The sequence below is a fragment of the Pseudopipra pipra genome, chromosome 1 (genome assembly GCF_036250125.1).
Source record: "Pseudopipra pipra isolate bDixPip1 chromosome 1, bDixPip1.hap1, whole genome shotgun sequence".
NCBI lineage: Eukaryota > Metazoa > Chordata > Aves > Passeriformes > Pipridae > Pseudopipra > Pseudopipra pipra.
Window position 1 is genome coordinate 129,666,419 of NC_087549.1, and position 19,504 is coordinate 129,685,922.

Here is a 19,504-nt window from a genome sequence, read left to right on the forward strand (position 1 = left end):
CTTCTTTTGGACTGAAGGAAGAGAGTTAATTTCAGAACTGAGTCCACATAACCCTCATTTGTGGGGGAAAAGCACCATGTAAAAGCTGAAGATCATTCAGCTGTGTGAGCAGAGATCAGAAAGCACGTTACATTTTTGGCAAGCTCCAAAGATGTGTTATGGCAGAAACAGATGAAATAACACTGAAGTGCAAAACAAGTGCACTTGTTTTGGATAAATCCCCTATATCCTTTAATTTCTTTGTCCTGACTGAAAGGTACTTAACTAGTATACCAAGAAGGAGCAGCTAAAGAAAACACATCTTTATGCACAAGGTGACAAGCTATCCTTCATTTTATAAGGAAAAGCCTTACACTTACGTTACTATTTCACATTGAGGCCTATGACATGACTGACTTAAAGCACTTGTGAAACATAAAACATAATCTCCTTGAGTTTCTTTATAATATCTAATTAAAAATAAATAAGACAATGTATCTTTGCTAATTTTTCTTCTTCCACTGAAAAAAATGTACAAAAACATTTATTTGCTGGAGATAGGGAGGGGTGTGTGCAAAATCAGTTCAACATAACATTGCCCTCAGAGAAAATTAACACTGAGTAACATCTGTAGAAGCCTGAATGACTCCAACTAGAGAGGCAGTGATTGCATGAACTAGTGACTAGGGCTCTCTTTGCAAGGAATGATCATCTAAGTATGCTGTAAATTGCTGAAAGAGAGACTTCAGCCTGAATCTATCACTTGCTAGAATAGCAACTTGCACTCCTGCAACACATTTTTCACCTCTTCTTTTTCAGTTGGCTCTAGCTGTAAGTCCACCATATATAGATAAATCAGACTTGGGTTAAAAATATGTTGTTACATTTCGAACTACTTTCTTTGCATCAAAAAGCAAAAGAAACTTTCAATTCTAAAAGAGACTTAATGACCAGCATATTCTGGGAAACAAAGTTTACAACCAGCACTTGAAAATCCATATTTTTATACCACATTTTGGTATTTTTCCTCTGTTTTACAATAAGCAATAGGTATTTTCCTTTCTTATATTTCAACTTCAAATTGTTTAAAGAATGCTCTATAGACCAATAGACTATGGCACTGCTACTAGAGAGTGAACTTCTATGTACGGGAGCAAAAGTGTCAGAACCCAGGTGCCAAAAGTGATCATCCTACCATAAGAAAGGTTAAAGAATGCCATATCAACTATGTAAATCTATCATTGCAGAATAGTCACATCCAAGAAATGTGTTCATCTTTTCTGAGAATAAATTTCTAGCAAAAAAAGGATTTTCTTACTTGAGCACATTCTACTTCCGTCAGTATTTGCAAGACTTAAAATCAGTGGGACCAAACGTCTCAGGAGCACTTTGGGGACTTTGATACGTAGAAAGTGACCATTATACATCAAGTCAGAAAGCAGTTAATATGAAAAACAGGAGAGTAACTCCAACCAATATTTTCTTAGAGGGCTGGCAGCAAACTGCCAGATGCATGTGTGACCTCAAAACAACCCTTTGCCAGATGCCTCTTTAACCTCTTACAATTGCATCAACTTCTAAGAAGACCAGTACATTTTAACATTTTCTTCCTTTGGTTATGAAAATTAAGAAGATGTTCTTAATTGAGAGATTTAAAGTGTTTGGTTCTATGCATTTTTGTCTCTTAAAGCCCCAAGCTCTCTAATACAGCAGCACATACTTCTTTTTTTCTTGCCAGGATTAAAACTGCTGTACAAGTTAAACAAGAAGTCTTCATCTTCTTTCTTCTCTCCTCCCTTGAGTCCGTGTTCAAAACCAGGTAACTTTTTGAGAAAGTTGTGAGCTAAGGGCAAGATAATATTCAGCCAAAGCAAACAATAAATCACTTTTAATACTATACACCATTTTTAAGTAAATAACCTTTTCTTTCATAAAAAGTATAGTATACATCTTATGTTGCGATCAACACAAGCCAACACAACCACTCATATTATTCAGATTCAAAAATGGCCTGTATGCTAACATTTTGAGAAGGGTATTTCTGCAAATTTAAAAATAATCAAATTCATAGCATGGAAGCATCATGAATATATTCCAGGGGCCCAAGCCCTAGAAAGGGAAAAAAAAAAAAAAAGAGAGACAAATTATGTGGAATGAAAACTAAGTAGGTCATGTATATTAAAGTGTTAAATATACTAACATCTGATTTGTGGATGAAAGGACTGTTTTTAAAATCTAGAGTAAAAGTAAATGAAGAAATACACAGTTGTTTGTCAACAAAAACATACTTTGATGAGGCATTAAAAAGCAAGATTCTCTGTGCTGTACAGAATCCAAGGGAAATAAAAGTATTTCCTTTAAGAAATATACCTCTTTATACAGCAAAACAATGAATTTCAGTTGTTCTGTAACCCAGATCCTTTAATCTGCATAAGAGATGCTGAGTTCACTCAACCAAATCACTACTGGCTTTCAGAATACAATCAACACATGCTTTTCAACAGTATTAATATAGCATGAAGCTTGTGCTCCTAATTATTCATGTTTCTGCATTCTGTTTTTTCCCCCTGCTGTAAAATATGCAAATTTACTTCTTTGTGTTATTTAGGTCCCACATGGGCCTCAACAGATCTGTTTGGAAGGAATTACAAGCCAACATCTAGATACATGCTGTCAACATTTCAAGCTTCATTGTTTTTATTAGGTTGGAATGTCATTATAGATTTGATATTAGGCTTTAAAAAGCTTTTTATAAATCCGTTGAAAACCTACAGTCTAATCAAATGGTGTACTGATAATTACTACTGCACTTTTGTGTGTGAAAGGGGGAGAGCAAAGCCCTTCAGGCCCTGAATCCGAGGGAAATCCCCATCTAGTGGCACCACTGAAAACCGCAGGTTGTTTTTGTGCGAAATTAGTCCCCAAGAGGATTAGTTTGACTTCATCACTGAATGAAGGGAAGACATTACCTCCTTATGCAACTAAGGATCGGTAACAGGAGGGGACTGTTTCTTCTGAATTCCTCCTCCTCCCTTTTCAATCAACTCTGGCTGTAAAATTCAATGCCCAAATGAGCTACTAACAATTTTTAAGTATAAAACCCATAAAGCAGCACTTCGGGAAACAGGTCACTTTAACTACAGTACCTTCTCAGTGTGCATCAAAAAGTGTTCACTTACAGTGGCACATGCTGATCCATATAAAGTATTCTTTACACAAAAATATTAAAAGATATCCCCAAATCTCAGATTATTATAAAGTTAGTATTAAATATTTTAACCTCAAACCATATAATGAAATAGTAGCTTGGTTATTTGAAAACTGCAAGGTTGGAAATAACTACACAAGTTCTTACTGTTATATAAAAAAATACATACTATTCCATTGACGCAGAAAGTGAGAGGACATTGAGACACTGCTTTTTTTCCAACTGGCCTTGTGCATTTCTTTAATGTAATAGTATATTTTAAAACACTGCAGCAGCCCAACCTTCCATACTAGCACCACTAAACACTCCTTAGATATTAAAGAAAAACCAATGTAGAGATTCACGGGGATCTACTACACATTACTACTGACTCCTAGAAAACAAACAGCAGCAGTAATGCTACGATTTTACATATCTGTTAATGCATTTAATCTTCGAGGTGTGTATGCAGAGGGGAGAAACCAGAAAACCATTTGATTTGCTGTGATAAACTAGAACGGGGGTAGTCCTTTGATTTGGGAGTCTCAGTATATTAAATTTCCTTTTCATAACAGACTCACTCTGGAAAATTTATAAAATTGCACATTTCTCTCAGAAGCAAATATTTAAGAAGTTTTAAAAATATACGGAGAGATCTATAGTACTAAGATCAATATGGAAACAGTAAGGATCTTCTTGCCTTTTTACATGTTGGGTGACAGTAGGGGTGTCCCTTAATTCAAATATACAATTTATCCAGTTCTTTCTTCCACAATACAAAGTACCCCAAAAACTATGTGCATACAGAATAAATTCATGGTAAAACAGAAACGGCAAGTTGGAGAGGAATGTATGTAAAATGTATGTAAAACATGTAAAATTGGTCTTTGGAAAAACAGTCCAGATTTCCAGAAGTAAAGGCTGACTTGGGTTGATCATTTTACTTTTTTGTATCCTCGGTATAAAAGACTTCCCATTTGTTAAGGATGTTCTTCTGCAATATAACTGCAGTTAACAAAGGGAAACATTGAGTTGGATGTAAAGCATACTTTTCACAGCCTCATAGATGAGTGAGGATGCTCCTGCCTAGAGATGAGGATGATCCCATAAGAAGGAATTATAATACTGAATTAACTAAGTAATACAGATACTGAATACATCAGAGGAAGGTTCGAGTACCTCATTTAAAATAAAGCCAAAGTTCAAATGGCTTACATCTAAAAAAATGAAACAGAAAGCTGTCCTAAACCTAAGGAAGAAAGAGAAGTTAAATATGTCTCAAAATCAGATTTGTCAGCATCTGCAACTGAGCTTTTCTCCAAATAATTTACTCCATTCCAATATACAACATAAAAAGATCCCTGAGAGAAAACGAAACAAAACAAAACCAAAACCCAAGAAGTCTTAAATCCATGACAGTGAACTCAGGCATGGTCAAAGGATCAGACCAAGAGCTCCTCATAGAACTGTGCTGTCTTCAGACTCGTGAGAGACAATCCAACCATCCTGGCTGCTGGGCCCTGAGTGCACTGGGGGGCTCAGCAGCCCCTTCCCCAGCCCAGGCCTTTGGCTGTCTGTGCCCACAGCCAGCACAGAACACAGCACAGCCTGAGCACCTCCAACAGGGCAAAGAGCTGCAGGAGAAACCTCAATTTTTGGTCCTTGGCAAAGGCACCCTGCAGGGATGCCTGTGGACTTTGATGACTGCAAGCCTCTGACCAGACTTCCCAGCCTGGCCTCAGATCTGCCTAATCCCTGGGGACTTGTTTGGCAATCACTGGACTCTAGGCTGACCCTGGTCACTGTCACCAGACGTGCTCTGTTGTCCTTGCTCAGGTAGTGTGGGACTGCAGTGCTCGTCAGTGCTCGACAGCTTCTGCCCTCTTGGCACCCTCACTTGGCTGCAGACTCACCTGCCTGGTGGAGCCATCAGCACTTACTGCTCCCTCATACTGGCTTACTTCAAATTTTCCTGGAAAAGTAAACAAGACCCTGCACATCAGCATCTTAAATTAAACCTAAAAGCAAAATTAACTTCTATCAGTGTTTTTTAAAGAGGACATACAGAACAGTTCTAAGTAATTTTAGTTATTTATCTAACTTTTTTATGATGAGGGTGATGAGACACTGGAACAGGCTGCCCAGAAATGTTGTGTTCAAAGTCAGGCTGCACAGGGCTTTGAACAACATGGAGGCAGGTTGGACTAGATGATCTTTAAAGATCCCTTCCAACGCAAATCATTCTATGATTCTATGATCTTTCAGCTGCTTCAAGCAAAAACCACTCACTACCCACCCCAGAGGAACCATTGGCACCATGGGGATGTTTGCAGAGTTTCTGACCATCTTGCCAAACACACATGGGAAGCAGCACTGCTGTCTCAGTTTTTCAGTTCCTGAACTTAGACTGCAATTTTGACTACCAGTCGCATAGATCTTTGAGATCAATGGGAGATTTTTAGCTGTGTGCCAAACCCAAAAGCTAGCATTAAACTCATATTTTTCTCTGTGGCTAGCAACAGTAGGAATGAATGGTAGGTTGGAATTTATTTTACATTACAAAAGCCACAAAACATGAGAAATTCCTTGAGAAATACTACTCTCCAAGATGCCCAAGCTAACTGAAAACTTACTTGTTTTCTTAATCCTGGCATTCAGAACGTTAACATAAAGACAATTTGTGAAGATCAGGAAAAGCTTTGAAACATTTTTTCATATTTCTCCACTTGATCAAAAACAACTGCATGTGTTTTGCCTATTTCATTAGCCTCTTTTCCCTTTCAGAATAATAGTTCTGCTTGTTACAGAATAAGCACCACTTTTACAGCTTCATGAAGAGATCGGATGGCCAATAACCGAAAAATAATTGAATTGGTAGTTAGACGTAAAAATGCTTTAATCCCTGGTAAAAAATTATATTTTATATTTATTTTGTAGAAAGAGAATTATGACTTATTTTTTCTTGACTTCCCCACATGCAATATTTGCCCCAAAAGCTAATATAGAGAATTTCTTTCAGCTACTACACTGTAAAGTTGGTTTTTTTGCTTCTGCTGTTTTTATGACTCATCTTTCTAGTCAGATATTGAATTTCCAATTGCATTGATACTTTACAAGGAAAGGTAGATTTAAAATATAGCAATATATAACAAGACTTGGAGAAGTTATGAAAAAAAAAGAAAAAAACCCAGATCTTCAGGATGTGACAGGGCGATGGCTCTGGTGGATCTTTCTCAGTAAAGCATTGAACTTGCTTCCTTCTTTTTCAAATATCAAATGATGCAGAAAGATTAAAATAATTAAATATTGTTAGGTAAATCACACTTAATCATCTACATCTAATTTTGATGATCAGTAGTCTCACTACATTCATTACTGAATAGACTTCATTCATACTTTAATGAAAAAGGCATTTTATTCTTTCTTGATTACTTCCATTCAAACTTGCAGTAAGAGTCCTGGATGCCCTTACTAGTAGTGCATGATGTGAAGAATCTTGCAAGGGATTTGTGATAGACAAGCTCTCCTGACTACAACCGTGGGAATCGGGAGCAGGTGTCCCCTCAGGATGTATTTTTCCTCTTCTTTCTCCAGGAAAAAAGGCAAAGCACTTCCTCCCACGTCCACAGAATACCATTGAACTAGGCTTTTTGTTCCTATATGTTCTGAAAGTTCATATAAGTTCTTATCTGTAATGAAAGACTGGATTCAGGAACTGACTTAAAATGTAAGACATTAAATTCTCAGTCCCTTCAAGACTGCTCACTGCCTACAGTAGTGTTCACAGTATTGGTTCTATAAATATCCTGCTGTCTTAAAGATATTTAGTGTTGGTATTCTAGAATATTTGACACCAAAGTTTAAAAAAGCTTTAGAACATTCCCTCTGAGTAATAAAGTAGTGACTAACAGAATAACTAAGTGATGTGGTTTGGGTTTTTTTTTTCTACTGACACTATTCCTAGACAAAAACACCCCTTCTACATAAGTATCTACTTAAGTGCTGACCCACAATTCTGCAGCTACATCCGTCCTCCAAGACAGTGATATGTTCCACTGATAAGGTTGATGGCAGCTCTTTTGCCCAGTAAAAGTTAGTTAAGATGAAACTTACAGTCCATTTGATTGCAGATTGCTAAATTAACTTCTGTCTGAGCAAAAAAATAACAATAAATAGAAAAAAAAAAGAGAAGACTCTAGCAAAGTTGATCATTCTTAAGTTTATATTTAACAGATTAATTTAATGTGAATTTTGTGAACAAAGTTCAAATAGTCACTGACAGCATTTCAGGAAAAATGAATGAAGCTAAACTGAATGCAGAATCAGAACCAGCAATTGTGGGACTTAGAAACATTAGAGTGCAGAACTCTGCCTATCACAGAAACTGAAATGCTAAATAGTCTCTGGACTTTTGGGGGATGACAATGCGACTCCTTTGACCTTTACACGATGCAAGTGTTGGAGTGACTTGATGTAGCCAATGCAGGTGAACAAAATCTAGTAGAAGCCATTAAGCATGACAACACAGTCACAGATATGAAAACAGATTTGTTTTAACAGAGAACTATCACAAAAAAAATCTAAGTTCTCCTCAGAAAGAGTTCCAATAGCCTCTTGTATTGTTAGACTTCGATAATCTAGAGGGTTTTGTGACTTGAAAATGCTCAAGAAGTAACACTTTAATGGAGAAACACTGTAAGATTCCTGATAAGAACAAGTCAGTAAATCAGAGCAGCAGAAGCTGAATATTGATGATGACAGATTCCCAAGAAGGAAAACAAATTTTCAAAAGAGGAAAAAGAAAAGGATCAGTTTCAGTATGACAGCAATAATTTTTTTATCTTCTACACACTTGAGCCATCCTGCAAAACTGTGAAAGAGCTTGATCAAAGCTGCAAATTTAGCCAATTCTCAGGTGACTACACTCCAAATTAGTTTTTGAATAACAAGAAGACTTTGAAAACTCTAAACTGCTTAATTTTTATCAAACGAGTCAGATTCTGAGACAGAACATCTACATTTGCCATGACCAGAAATTCCCAGATGATTCTTGGCTTCTAATATAGAAAGTCTGAGGGTAAAATGAAATGGAAGGAACCTGAAAAAAGCCAGTCCTTTAACAACTGCAGTAAGATACTCTCTTCCCACAACTCTAATCATAAAGCTGGAAGCCTAAACTTTACCCTTTCTTGTTTTGTAAGGACGTAAATTCTCCTTGCTCAGAGTATGAGAAGAAAACAAGAAACAACATTTTCAATGCTCTTGAATGTAGTTCAGATCTATGTAAATAAAACTTCAGCTATTTAGTCCAAATGAGGAGACCACAAAAATTAACTTCTTCAGGAAAAATAAGAATACTGAACAATTTTTATCATAGCTTCTCTTAACATTGCATTTGGTCTCAGAGAAACTTCGACATTTTAAAGATGAAATAATTATTTTAGACAGAAGCACCACTTACCCACAATAACAAATCCATCTGCTTCTCTCTCTGGCACTGTAACCTTCTTTGAATCTTGACTTTTTCGGAAGAAGCTGAACATAGTCTCTTGGGGGGTTTTTTGTCTTCTAAGATGCTACCTAAATGAAGATAAAATATGTTAAATAAATATAACAGAATTAATCATAAAATGTTCATACCATTCCAAAGGCCACATACCTGATATTATAGCTTAATCTTTATTATTGGATTTGAAATATCAGGCATTTGCATGTCAGACAGATCGCCTTGTTGATGCTGCAATTTACTTCAGTAGGCAAGAAGAGAGTGAAGTACAAAAGGCTTTTCTACAAAGTTAGGAGTGGAGTGGAATCATTAAAAACCCCACAACTTCGACCTTACTAAAGGAAAATGGAAGAAGGAAACCCCCTTCAGCATTCATCCAGCATGTTTCCATATTTTTCTTCCATTTCTAATTGTTGTTACACAAACTTTCTCATCAGAGATAGTTCTAAAGCATCCAAAATTGTAAGCCCAAAACATGATATTATAGAAAATGCAAGTTTATAACGCAGGAATAATTGAATGACACAAATTGCACTAGATATTTTCAGTTGTAACTGTCTGTGCATCAATTAAAAAGAGCAACCACCCACCCCTACAATATTAGCATAGTAACTGTTTTCATTTTCCCCAACTGCAATCTTAAAGACAGCCTAACAGTTGTGTATATTTGATTAACAGTTACCACTGATTCTCTAAAAAGAAACTACAACAAAATAATTTTTTGCTAATTTTTTGCAACAATAATTCACTAAAAGAATACTCCAAAGCAACTAAGAACTCCATTGCTAGAACAAAACAAGGAACACATTGGGAAAAAACGTGGACTGCAAAAGAAAATTCTCAGTATATCCTCTCTCTCAAGACTGGAAGACTACACAGAAGTAATTCTGAGTAGCTTAAAAGGTACAAATTAATATTAAAAACCAATGAAGGGACCTGTGGAAGTGCTCTCATCTCCAGCCCCCGAGGGCTGAACTGGAACGCCTGGACAATGCCAACTATGGAGCAGTCTGTGGTCTGGCTGAAACACATTATGTGCTGGATACAAAGAGGAAGGTTTAAATAAAGGCATGTGAAGATCTTCTCTACTAATATACCCATATAAAATTCGGAAAAGTGGAATAATGTCGTTTCAGCTTTGAAGTAGAATCTGAGGAGCAGAATCCTGATTTATTTTGCAGACATCAACATGCTAAGGAGAAGGTACTGACAAACCAATAGCAACATCTAATATACACCTCCAACAGTGGGAAGGAGTCAAAGGTAAAGAATTAAAGAGGCATACAGTGTACAGTTTCAGTAACATAATTTCACACTAAATGTAACAAAGAAGAATCTTTAGAAGGTAGAAAAGAGAGAAGAGTGCTACTATGAAGTGTGTGGATTAAAAAAAAAATAAAAGAAAGAGTGATAAAAATTCTGGATTAATTATTTGCTTGAATTCTTCACTCTCCATCTAAATATTCATGGTACCATAAAATAAGACTTTTTTTGCCCTAGCCAGCGACCTGCAGCAATTAACTGCACAATCAGCACTGACTATTCATATAAACTACCTCAAACTCTGCTGTTACAATCAATAGCAAATAGTTCTATACTCCATAAAGTCCTATGTGAAGTGTAAGCACTGGCTTTCAGGAGCAGTGTATAAATAGATCATGGTAAAAGCAGCAACGATTCAAACTGTGGTCTGATACCTGAAACTTGCAGGCTGAATACCCCGCAGCCTGGCCAGCTACTGCTTGCTTGTGCTGACACAGTGCAGTTTCTAGCAACCAAATGAACTACACTGATGTACACAAGAACAGAACAAACCATTCTGTGATCCAATCCCAGGTATATAGTAACTAAAAAAAAAATGTTACTTATCTGCACTTCATTCCCTTTTGCTTGTTTTCCTACCTCAGCAAGTGAAATACTGATATTTCCAGTTCCATGGAGATTACAGAGTAGAAACTCCTAATTATCTCATTTATTCCTTACCTCCCCCCACACCCAGGCTCAACACATGGCGCCAGCAGCATATTCCTTTTTCAGCCCTCAGGGAATAAGTCTTCTCCTGCTACCAATTAGGGTTGTCAGTCCCATAGCTCAAGTGGTAAAAACCTGTGCTGTAATGCTCAAGAGTCAGGTTTCTGCTCCAATGATGTATGAAGGAGAGGCAGTTGTGGAACAGTTTAAAATGCAATTTTACCTTCATTCTAAGTGTTCAACAACAAGAAGCAAAATCAACTAGATGAGTAAAATCTTACAGATAGCTTTGGTAATGGCTCAGATTCCAATCAGCCACTTCAGGTGTCAGAGCTGTTGTTGCTCCAATCACCTTTTTTTTCTCTTTTGAGATCTGGATTATTGTACAGTGTTCAGCTCTGTCACATAACGTTCCCCCTTCCCTTCTTTCTTGCACAAAGAAAAGCATCTTAATCAGTATATACATGGCACAAAAGACTTGTATAGGGAACCGTGCACTTGTAGTCTTTTAAATCCTGCATACTTAACATACGTAAACTTCACTGCTTAAAAGACAATACCCATTTAAATTCTGAGTAAATTAGCAATCAGGACAATTTGATCTAACCAAATTAATGTTACAAACACTCTCACATACTAGATTTTATCCTTTCATTTACAGGAGACAGCCTGAGTATCCCAACTTTTCCTGAACCCCACAAAATTCACCTTCTACATGAGTGTTGATCTTTACTTTGTAATTTTCAGTTTCTGAAGTAGCTTTAGCTTAATTCCACTGCCATCAATATTTCTCTAACAGAAAAACAAAACAAAACAAAAACCTAAAACCATACCAAAACCCACACATACTTTTGCTTGAAGCAGAAAACCAAACAAAGCTAACAAAAGTACTCCCTAAGCTCAGGCCTCAAGTGTTAAAACCACTGGCCCAGCACTAAGAAAACGGTACATGTTGTATTTTGTGATTGTGAATTTGGGGAGGAGGTACGGAATCCACATATTAAAAAGACTAATGTGAAGCTGTTTCTTTCTCGAGGTGTTCACCTCTTAGAAACAAAAGTTGTGCTTGTAGATCTCAGGTCTGTGTAACGTATGTGAAGGAACTACCACTTCCAGCATTTCAGCAGCTTTGCTGAACACAATATTAAGTGTTATAAATAAACTAAATAATAAAGAATTACTAATAAAATAGAAGGAGGGCCCAGAAACAAAAATCAGAGCTGCATATGGTACAGCGTAGGTAAAGGAAAAGCTGTGGACAGGCAATGCTGGGGCATTTGCGATATTTGCTCTTTTAAGAATTTTATCAACTGTGGTACTTCAGAAGTAAACATAAATCTCTCCAGCAATGGGAAATGCAACCACTAAATTTCTTGAATTACATGTTAAAACAGAACAAAGCCCCTGTCCAACGAAGAAACACAGAGCTGAATGGAAACACTCGTGCTCTTTAAGATAAGAACACAGTTTAAGCACTTGCAGAGTGAGGCTGGAGTTTTACTACTTGTAGATAAGATGAGGTTTCAGGTAATGAAAGCTCAAAACAACCAGTTTCCATACAAGTTTCATTTCAGAGTAAAAATTAAATTTGAAGTCTGGGGACTTGGATGCATGGTCACACAGACTTGACGAAAAAAAAGCACTTAGTTGTGGGGTGTTTTTAAAAGCTGTCAGCACAAAATCACAGAAAATACACCCACCATTCAGAGATAGTACTACATTCCTGCAGTCATTTCTCCTATATAGCATAGCACTTTTCCCTTCCAGATGGGATTAATTTTATTTCTATAGGAGACCTGAAATTGAATTCACTGCCTAAAGATAAAAATCTCCCTTGGTAGGAATATATTATTCTCTTCTACTCATGTTTCCCCCTCCTCCCCAAAAAAAAGTGAACACAATCACTGATAGTTAAGAATAATGCTTTCGGCACCACTTCAGTCATTAGCAAGTAATAAGCTGTGAACTACAGCAATTCTGTGAGGCTGCAAAAAATATTTTGTCTTTTTGTGAGTCTCTGAGAACATATGTGGCACTGGACAAAGATGAGTTACAGAGCTGCACAAAGGGGTTAATTTATTCCCCCTGCATTTTGTCAGCCTCCTTTGACAAGAACTATGTGTGACCTTTGAGCCAAACCAATACATTAAATCCAATAAAATTTTTCAATGCAATGAAGATCCTAGTATATTTAGCATTACTTTTCAGCCTTTCCTGAATGTTCACAATACTGGAGGAGAATCGTAATTTAATATTAAAAATACCAAAGATGCAGACTAAGATAAAGAGAGGATGCCCAGGACTACAGCACAGCAGAACTGCAGTGGCACTGTCAGTAATTACATAAATGATGAAATGAGGACAGAACGAGATACAAAACTGACCCTAAAGAAAGAACCAGAATAATTTCACATCTAGCAGCTTAAGCTATGTAATCTATGGAAAAAGGAAACAGAGCATCAGAGCAATTCTCACTTCCATATTACCATCTGCTGTGATTCACCAATAAAGCAGCAATCAGAAAAAGAGCAAGATGTTTACAGCCCTGTACAGTCCTGCTTATCATGAAAACAACCAATTTAAGAGTCAAGAACATGCATGTTGAAAAGATTTCTCTGTGACACCAAAAGAACAGTTTAAAAGCTTTTGGTCTAATGTAAATTACTATGTGAAGAATAAGAAAAAAAAGACATATAATTTCTTTTCTCTGGCATCAACATTAGTCATAGTCCTTTAATTTGTATTTCTTGAAAACAGAAGAATGGAAACACAAATACAAAAGAAATAGATATACATATAACGAAACATTAACAATTTTTTTTGTACTACATAAAATGTTAATATTTATTTTTAAAGTTTTTATAAAATATAAGAAAAGTAGAAATACTAAGAACTATGCAACCCAAATTACCATAGTATAAAAACACTTGAAGAGGCTGAATCCTAAAAAATCAGCCACAATCAAGTCAGACAATAAAAGCATAGGTGACAAAGGCAAAGCCAGGACTATTTGGTATTAAGTACATCAGTATTAAGACTGATGCAAACATTCAAACCCCTGATAGAAAATGCTAAAAGAGAAAGCTAGGTGTTTATTAAACACAATACTCAGTAGGTTGAAACATACTTCTTTCCCTGCTAACAGTTCTCTTTTGACTGCAGACCTTCAGCACCTGCTAAATATGATACAGACACAAATTAGTAAGATCTTGTACAGCATTTTTCTAGCAGCTGACCCTTCAAATCTTTCAGCCCTAGAAGAGCCACTGTGCACCAGCCTGCTGCATCTTGCTCCAATAGCTACATTTATGAGACCTTTCAAGACTCTGAAGATATGCTAAGGAGATGAGGATATTCTCTTGCAAGTAAAATACTGAAAAGGTGAATGGCATAGTGACACTGAGAAGATAACAACCAACTAAATGTCCTCAAAGATATAACTCTGAGCACTCCCCAGTCACATGCTGGGTCTGCACAGCTTCTGGCAGTAACTTGTTTCCTTGGCAAGCTGACCCAAGCTACTGCCATATAACAACACTAACCCAGCCAACTAACAAAACCCACTTTGCACCGGTTAGCAATATGAACTGACCTGTGGGCGGTTAGAAGAGACAGTCGGCACGAGTGGTGTTGTGACTGCCCTTTTAAGCCAGAGCAGAGTTAGAGTTTCCCAAGTATTTCCTGAAACACCAGTCCTGGAAATGGAAAGAAAATCACAGAACCACAGAATGGCTGCAGTTGGAAGGGACCTCCAGGGGCCACCTTGTCCAACCCTCTGCTAAAGCCCTTCTTAGGGCTGATTGTCCAGGATCATGTCCAGATGGCTTTTGACTATCTGCAAGGATGGAAAGCCCACAACCTCTCGGGGCAACCTGTACCAGTGCTTAGTCACTCTGACAGTGACAAAAGTGTTCCCTGATGTTCCAGGGGAACCTCTTGTGTTTCAATTTGTGCCCATTGCCTCAGGTCCTGTTACTGGGCATGACTGAAAAGCGATTGTCTCCATCCTCTTTGCACCCTCCTTTCAGGTATTTACATTCATTAATAAGAGCCCCCTGAGCACTCTCTTCTCTAGGCTAAGCAGTCCTAGCTCTCTCAGCCTTTCCTCATACGTAAGGTGCTCCAGTCCCTTAATCACTGCTGTGACCCTTCTTTGGCCTCACTCCAGTAAGTCCACGTGCCCTCTTGTACCCAGCACTCCAGGTATGGCCCCACCAGTGCTGAGTAGAGGGAAAGTAGCAGCTCCCTCTACCTCCTGACAACACTATGTCAAATGCAGACCAGGATATCATAGTCACCTTTGCCCCAAGACCAATTGGAAGGAACCTCTCCACACAAGGGACAGACAGGGAGAACGCATGGAAAAAGGCAAGATGTGTGGCAAGTGCCACATCCAGATGCCAGCTCTGTCTTACATCAGTTGCTCTAACCCTGGGGATTGAGCATAAACTCTTTAATGGTGAAACAAAATGAAATTAACAGAACAGAATAGCTCAGTTGGAAGGGACCTGCAATGATCATCTGGTCCAACTGCCTGACCAGATCAGGGAGGATCAAAAGCTAATGCATGTTATTAAGGGTATTGTCCAAATGCCTCTTAAGCAGTGACAGGCTCAGGGCATTGACCACCTCTCCAGGAAGCATGTTCCAGTGTTCCCTCTTAGTAGAGAAATGCATCCTAATGTCCTGTCTAAACCTGTCCTGGTGCAGCTTTGAATCATTCCCATATATCCATAGCTCTGAGCAACCTGGTCTAGTGGAAGGTGTCCCTCCCCACAGCAGGGCGATTTTTAAGGTCCCTTCCAATCCAAACCATTCTGCGATCCAGAGACAGCTACTGACAGCTACTGAGATAACTACTGGACATCAGGGAGATGAGATCAGCATCCCCCTCTCCACATCCCCTCCGGAGGAAGCTGCAGACAGCAATGAGAGCAATCAGCCTTCTTTTCTCCAAACTAGAGAAACTCTAACTCTTTAGCTGTTCTTACAGGACATTCCTTTCCCCAGCTTTGACTCCCTCCTCTGGATGCAGATGCAGTGCCCATAACTACACAACACTCCAACTGAGGCCACACCAGCGATGAATATAGCGGGATAATCACCTCTGCTTGTGCCTGATGCACCCGAGGATGCCTTTCGTCCTCTTGGCTACGAGTCCACGGTGCTGACTTACACCAGAGGGGAGCCAGCATCTAAAGCGAGAGGGAAAACGGCGGGGAGGGGAAATATGGGCTGTTTTACAAGGATTAAGTGCCAGGATACGGGTAGAAGCGGACGGCCGCGTTCCCCGGCTCCCCGGGGCTCGGCCCCGCCGCCCTCCCCGCGGCAGCACCGACACCACCGACACCCTCCCGGCCACCCCCCGCCCGCCGCCGCCGCTCACCAACCTCCGCCTCCGCTTCCGGGTCGCCTCGGGGAAGGGAAGTCCCGCCCCGCCCGTCCCGCTCCCGGTGCCTCGGTCCCTCCCTCCGCGGAAGGCGGGAAGCGGCGCCGGCGATGGGCGACATCCACGAGGTGCCGCGGCCGCGCATCGCCACCGGGCAGCTGGCGCAGCACATCGGGCAGCCCGTCTGCTTCGTGGGCCGCGTCGAGAAGGTTCGCGACGCCCCCGGCGGGGTGTCGGGGCGGGGATGTGGCTGCCCCGTCGCCCTGGGCAGGGCTGGGGCTCTGTCCGGAGAGTCCGGCGCCTTCCTTGGGGCAGCCCGGCGGCTCCAGCCGGGCCGGGAGCAGGGCGGGGGGCCGACGGATCCTCGGGGGAAGGTCCCGCTGCGCCCTTCGGGATGAGGCGGCCAAACCTGCGGCGCTTCCAGCTGCCTTGAGAGCGCACGGGCCTAATGCCTTATGTAGATTTTAATGTTCTTTTGTAGATTCATCCTACTGGAAAGCTTTTCGTGCTTTCGGATGGCGTAGGGAAACATACGACTGTGGAGCTGAGCGAACCTGTAAGTTAGGGAATGCTTTCGAAGTACTTAATGAGCCTCTTGTGGATACCGGAGGGTTTGTCTCTTCTGAAACCTCTGCATGCCTTCCGTGTGTTGAGTTTTCAGTCGGGAAAAAAAATACTCTGTTTCCATTTTCCACCTGTATTTCATTGCCTCTGCTTCTTGCATCTTTCAGCTAGCTTGCAGTCTTACCCATGAACTGCCTCGGTCTTCATTAATTTTCAACTAGTGTTAAGAGACAGAACTCATTCCTTGTCAGACACATCCCTGCCTGGCTTTTTTCTCTTACCCTATTAGTTGTTTACAGTGTAATATATATTCCACTGCATGTGTTTGCTTTATTGTAATTTCACTTTTTCCTCCCATTTTCATATTGTTTTTATAATCAAAAAGACCCAAGAATATAGTATTCCTAAGAATTTTTTGAGTTGACATTGCTACATCCTCTTAGAACACTTGTCATAGCATTCCAGTAAACTTCAGAGTTAGCTTGAAGCATTCTTTCTTAGCAAAAAAAAAAACCCCAAAAAACCTCACCAAGCAATTAATGCAATGGGTATAAGATATAATGAGAACTACTGAACAAAAATACTGCTTCCTTTGTTTTCCCGTATCACTGAAGGAATAACACCCTGACACTCTCTTCTGTCTCTAAGTATTTTTTTTCTCTAGCAAATGTTGTAATTAAAGGATTATTTTCGTTGTGATGGCAAATGCTCTAGCTTGTCTGAGAGCATGTGTATATTTACATCTTTTTCTCTGAATGAGTTGTTAAATGCTGAGAAATCTTGCCATTTTCCTGTGAAATAGTTGCATATGGTCCTCTTAGACTTTCAAGACAGGATTCTCTCCTTGTTGATGAAAAATGCATTTTGATCTGGCACATTTTTGTCTTATAAATGTGAAGCTTGCTGACTTTAACTTCCAGCTGCAAGAAAATAGCCTTTTTTTCCCCTGTTCAACCAAAGGCTTGCTAGTGTCTTTGTGTTCTGAACACTTACTGACAGATTACTTTAGAAATAATTTCCAAATATATCTCCTGAATCTGGAACACTGGAACTGCTCTCTGGCATGTGTGATACCTCCTTAGTTCTTACAGAGTTCTATAATTGACTAAGGATTTAATGCAGTGCATTCAAATCTGGATTCTTCTGCTCTCTGTGTCCTAGATTACTCTCTGTTCAGTATTTAATTGATACAGTTTTATATACTTATAAACTGTTATCTTCCTTCTGATGCCTCTTCGTATGTTTTTTTTTGTGTTGGTACTGAATTGGCTATTACAAAACCTGTAAATCTGTAAGTGGGTCAAGGCTTTTGTGGTTTTTTGGGGGGAGGGCAACAGGGCCATCCAATAGTACTCTATTGTTTGACATTAAACAGAATCTGTCACGAACAAACCATCAGCTGTGGAGAGTTCCTAGCTTAAGTGCTGTGCTCTTAAGTAGAGATAGCAGCTAATTTAGTGTTACTAATTTCATCTTTGGTATGTTTTCTAGCTAGATGAGGAGATCTCAGGAATTATTGAAGTAGTGGGAAGAGTAACAAATCAGGCAACCATCATGTGTGTGTCATACGTCCAGTTCAGAGAAGATAAAAGTCCATTTGGTAAGTAAGAATATACATTATAACAAATTAATTTTGAGATCTGAACTCTTCTTCAGTAAATATGGAGGGAGAGCCTGATTACCTTTTCTTACAGACAAGGTCTCTCTTCAAGCTGCCAGATATGGAGCCGGGTGTAGAAAAGGAGTGTCATGAGAAAAGTTCTGTACCAAATGTAGTGGTTTATGGTTAAACTGTAGGGAGTTACTCAAAGCCAAAGCCAGTCTTGATCATTGCCATGCTCTGATTTTTCTCCCACTCCTGTTGGAGTGCAGTTCTCACCTTGGCCTAAACTTAGTGTGATTGTGCAGCCACCAGGCCTAAAAATAACCCTCCAGAAAACAAGGAATAAGTGTTGCTGTCTTGGGGAAAATGGGAATTTGAGGGAGACTGGGATCACTCAGCTATACTGCTTTAAAATAAGCAGTGCTTTAATGTTGTCATTGACTTCTGAGGAATTTAGTTTATGCATCATAACCATTTTCTTTGCCCTCTTTCAGATCTGGAACTCTACAATGAAGCACTAAAAATTATTCATGAATTCCCTGAATACTTCCCATTTGGTACTGGCAGGAACACTTGATTTTTCTTAGCATATATTTATTGCTTCAGGGGTGACAACAGTACCTGACAGCATGGTAACAGTTGCATTTATTTTCAACAAATATACCGAAAAGATGCTGTTACATGTGCTAAGTATTGCCAATGAAGAGCATTTTCTTTGCAAATGTATTTATTCAGCAAGGAGAATACTTCTGTAGATGTCTCGCTCACTGTATATATCTAACCCTTTTGCATCCATGAAGAGTGTTCTCTTACAGGATTAGATGTGGCAGAAACAGAAGTTTTTTAAGAATCCTTTTGTTATTAGGAGAGGTTCTAGGATATTTTACTGAAGTAATTTGGTGGGGTTTTACTATAAAGATTTTTAATTTCAGTTGCTTTGATACAAATTTATTGAACAGGGGGCAGTATTTTGGATCTTGAAAATGGTCTCAACCAATAAAAAAGATCTCACACTTAACTATTTGTGTCAGTATTGCTTGCTAGAGTGCTGTTTTCAGTGATATATGGTGACTCCTGTTCTACTTTACCTGAAACTGTTAAATATAACAAAGTAGAGTACAAGGTACTTGCCTTTTGCACTGGTGTTAAACACTTGGAATATGTCTAGTTAGTCTTGGGGATTTCAAGCATAGTTGACTGCCCATCACAACCTTACTTCTTGGTGGGAATCTAAGCAGCAGTACCAGTATTCAGCCAGCGTGTCATGATGACTTTTAACAATAGGAACTTCTGTACAGTTCCCAA

General features: G+C 39.1%; 2 protein-coding genes across 6 annotated transcripts in view; one reads left to right on the top strand and one right to left on the bottom strand.

The window, feature by feature from the left end:
* The window catches only part of UMAD1 (UBAP1-MVB12-associated (UMA) domain containing 1), a 79,132-nt gene extending 63,037 nt beyond the window's left edge, over positions 1-16,095 (bottom strand). Inside the window, exons 1-4 of one of the 5 annotated variants that reach the window (XM_064676595.1) lie at positions 16,034-16,095; positions 15,749-15,838; positions 14,236-14,338; positions 8,628-8,746 (exon numbers count right to left, since the gene is read on the bottom strand). In XM_064676595.1, coding sequence (XP_064532665.1) covers positions 8,628-8,645 — 18 coding nt within the window. In that variant the 5' untranslated portion in view covers positions 8,646-8,746; positions 14,236-14,338; positions 15,749-15,838; positions 16,034-16,095. Of the gene's footprint in view, positions 1-8,627; positions 8,747-14,235; positions 14,339-15,748; positions 15,967-16,033 lie in introns of those variants that run through there. The other 4 variants (XM_064676599.1, XM_064676608.1, XM_064676629.1 and 1 more) reach the window with 4 other exon arrangements.
* RPA3 (replication protein A3) lies at positions 16,058-19,217 on the top strand. Its single transcript, XM_064676643.1, has 4 exons — positions 16,058-16,241; positions 16,514-16,588; positions 18,088-18,196; positions 18,694-19,217. Exons 1-4 carry the CDS (start codon positions 16,143-16,145, stop codon positions 18,774-18,776), a joined length of 366 nt encoding a protein of 121 aa, XP_064532713.1. The 5' UTR covers positions 16,058-16,142; the 3' UTR covers positions 18,777-19,217.
* Positions 19,218-19,504: the final 287 nt, after the last annotated feature.

What these genes read in the sequence shown, in the direction of transcription:
- RPA3 (XM_064676643.1), top strand. Translation starts at nt 16,143, where the DNA reads ATGGGCGACATCCACGAGGTGCCGCGGCCGCGCATCGCCACCGGGCAG. An exon ending in TCGTGGGCCGCGTCGAGAAG is followed by an intron (nt 16,242 to 16,513) that starts GTTCGCGACGCC and finishes GTTCTTTTGTAG; the next exon opens with ATTCATCCTACTGGAAAGCT. An exon ending in AGAAGATAAAAGTCCATTTG is followed by an intron (nt 18,197 to 18,693) that starts GTAAGTAAGAAT and finishes GCCCTCTTTCAG; the next exon opens with ATCTGGAACTCTACAATGAA.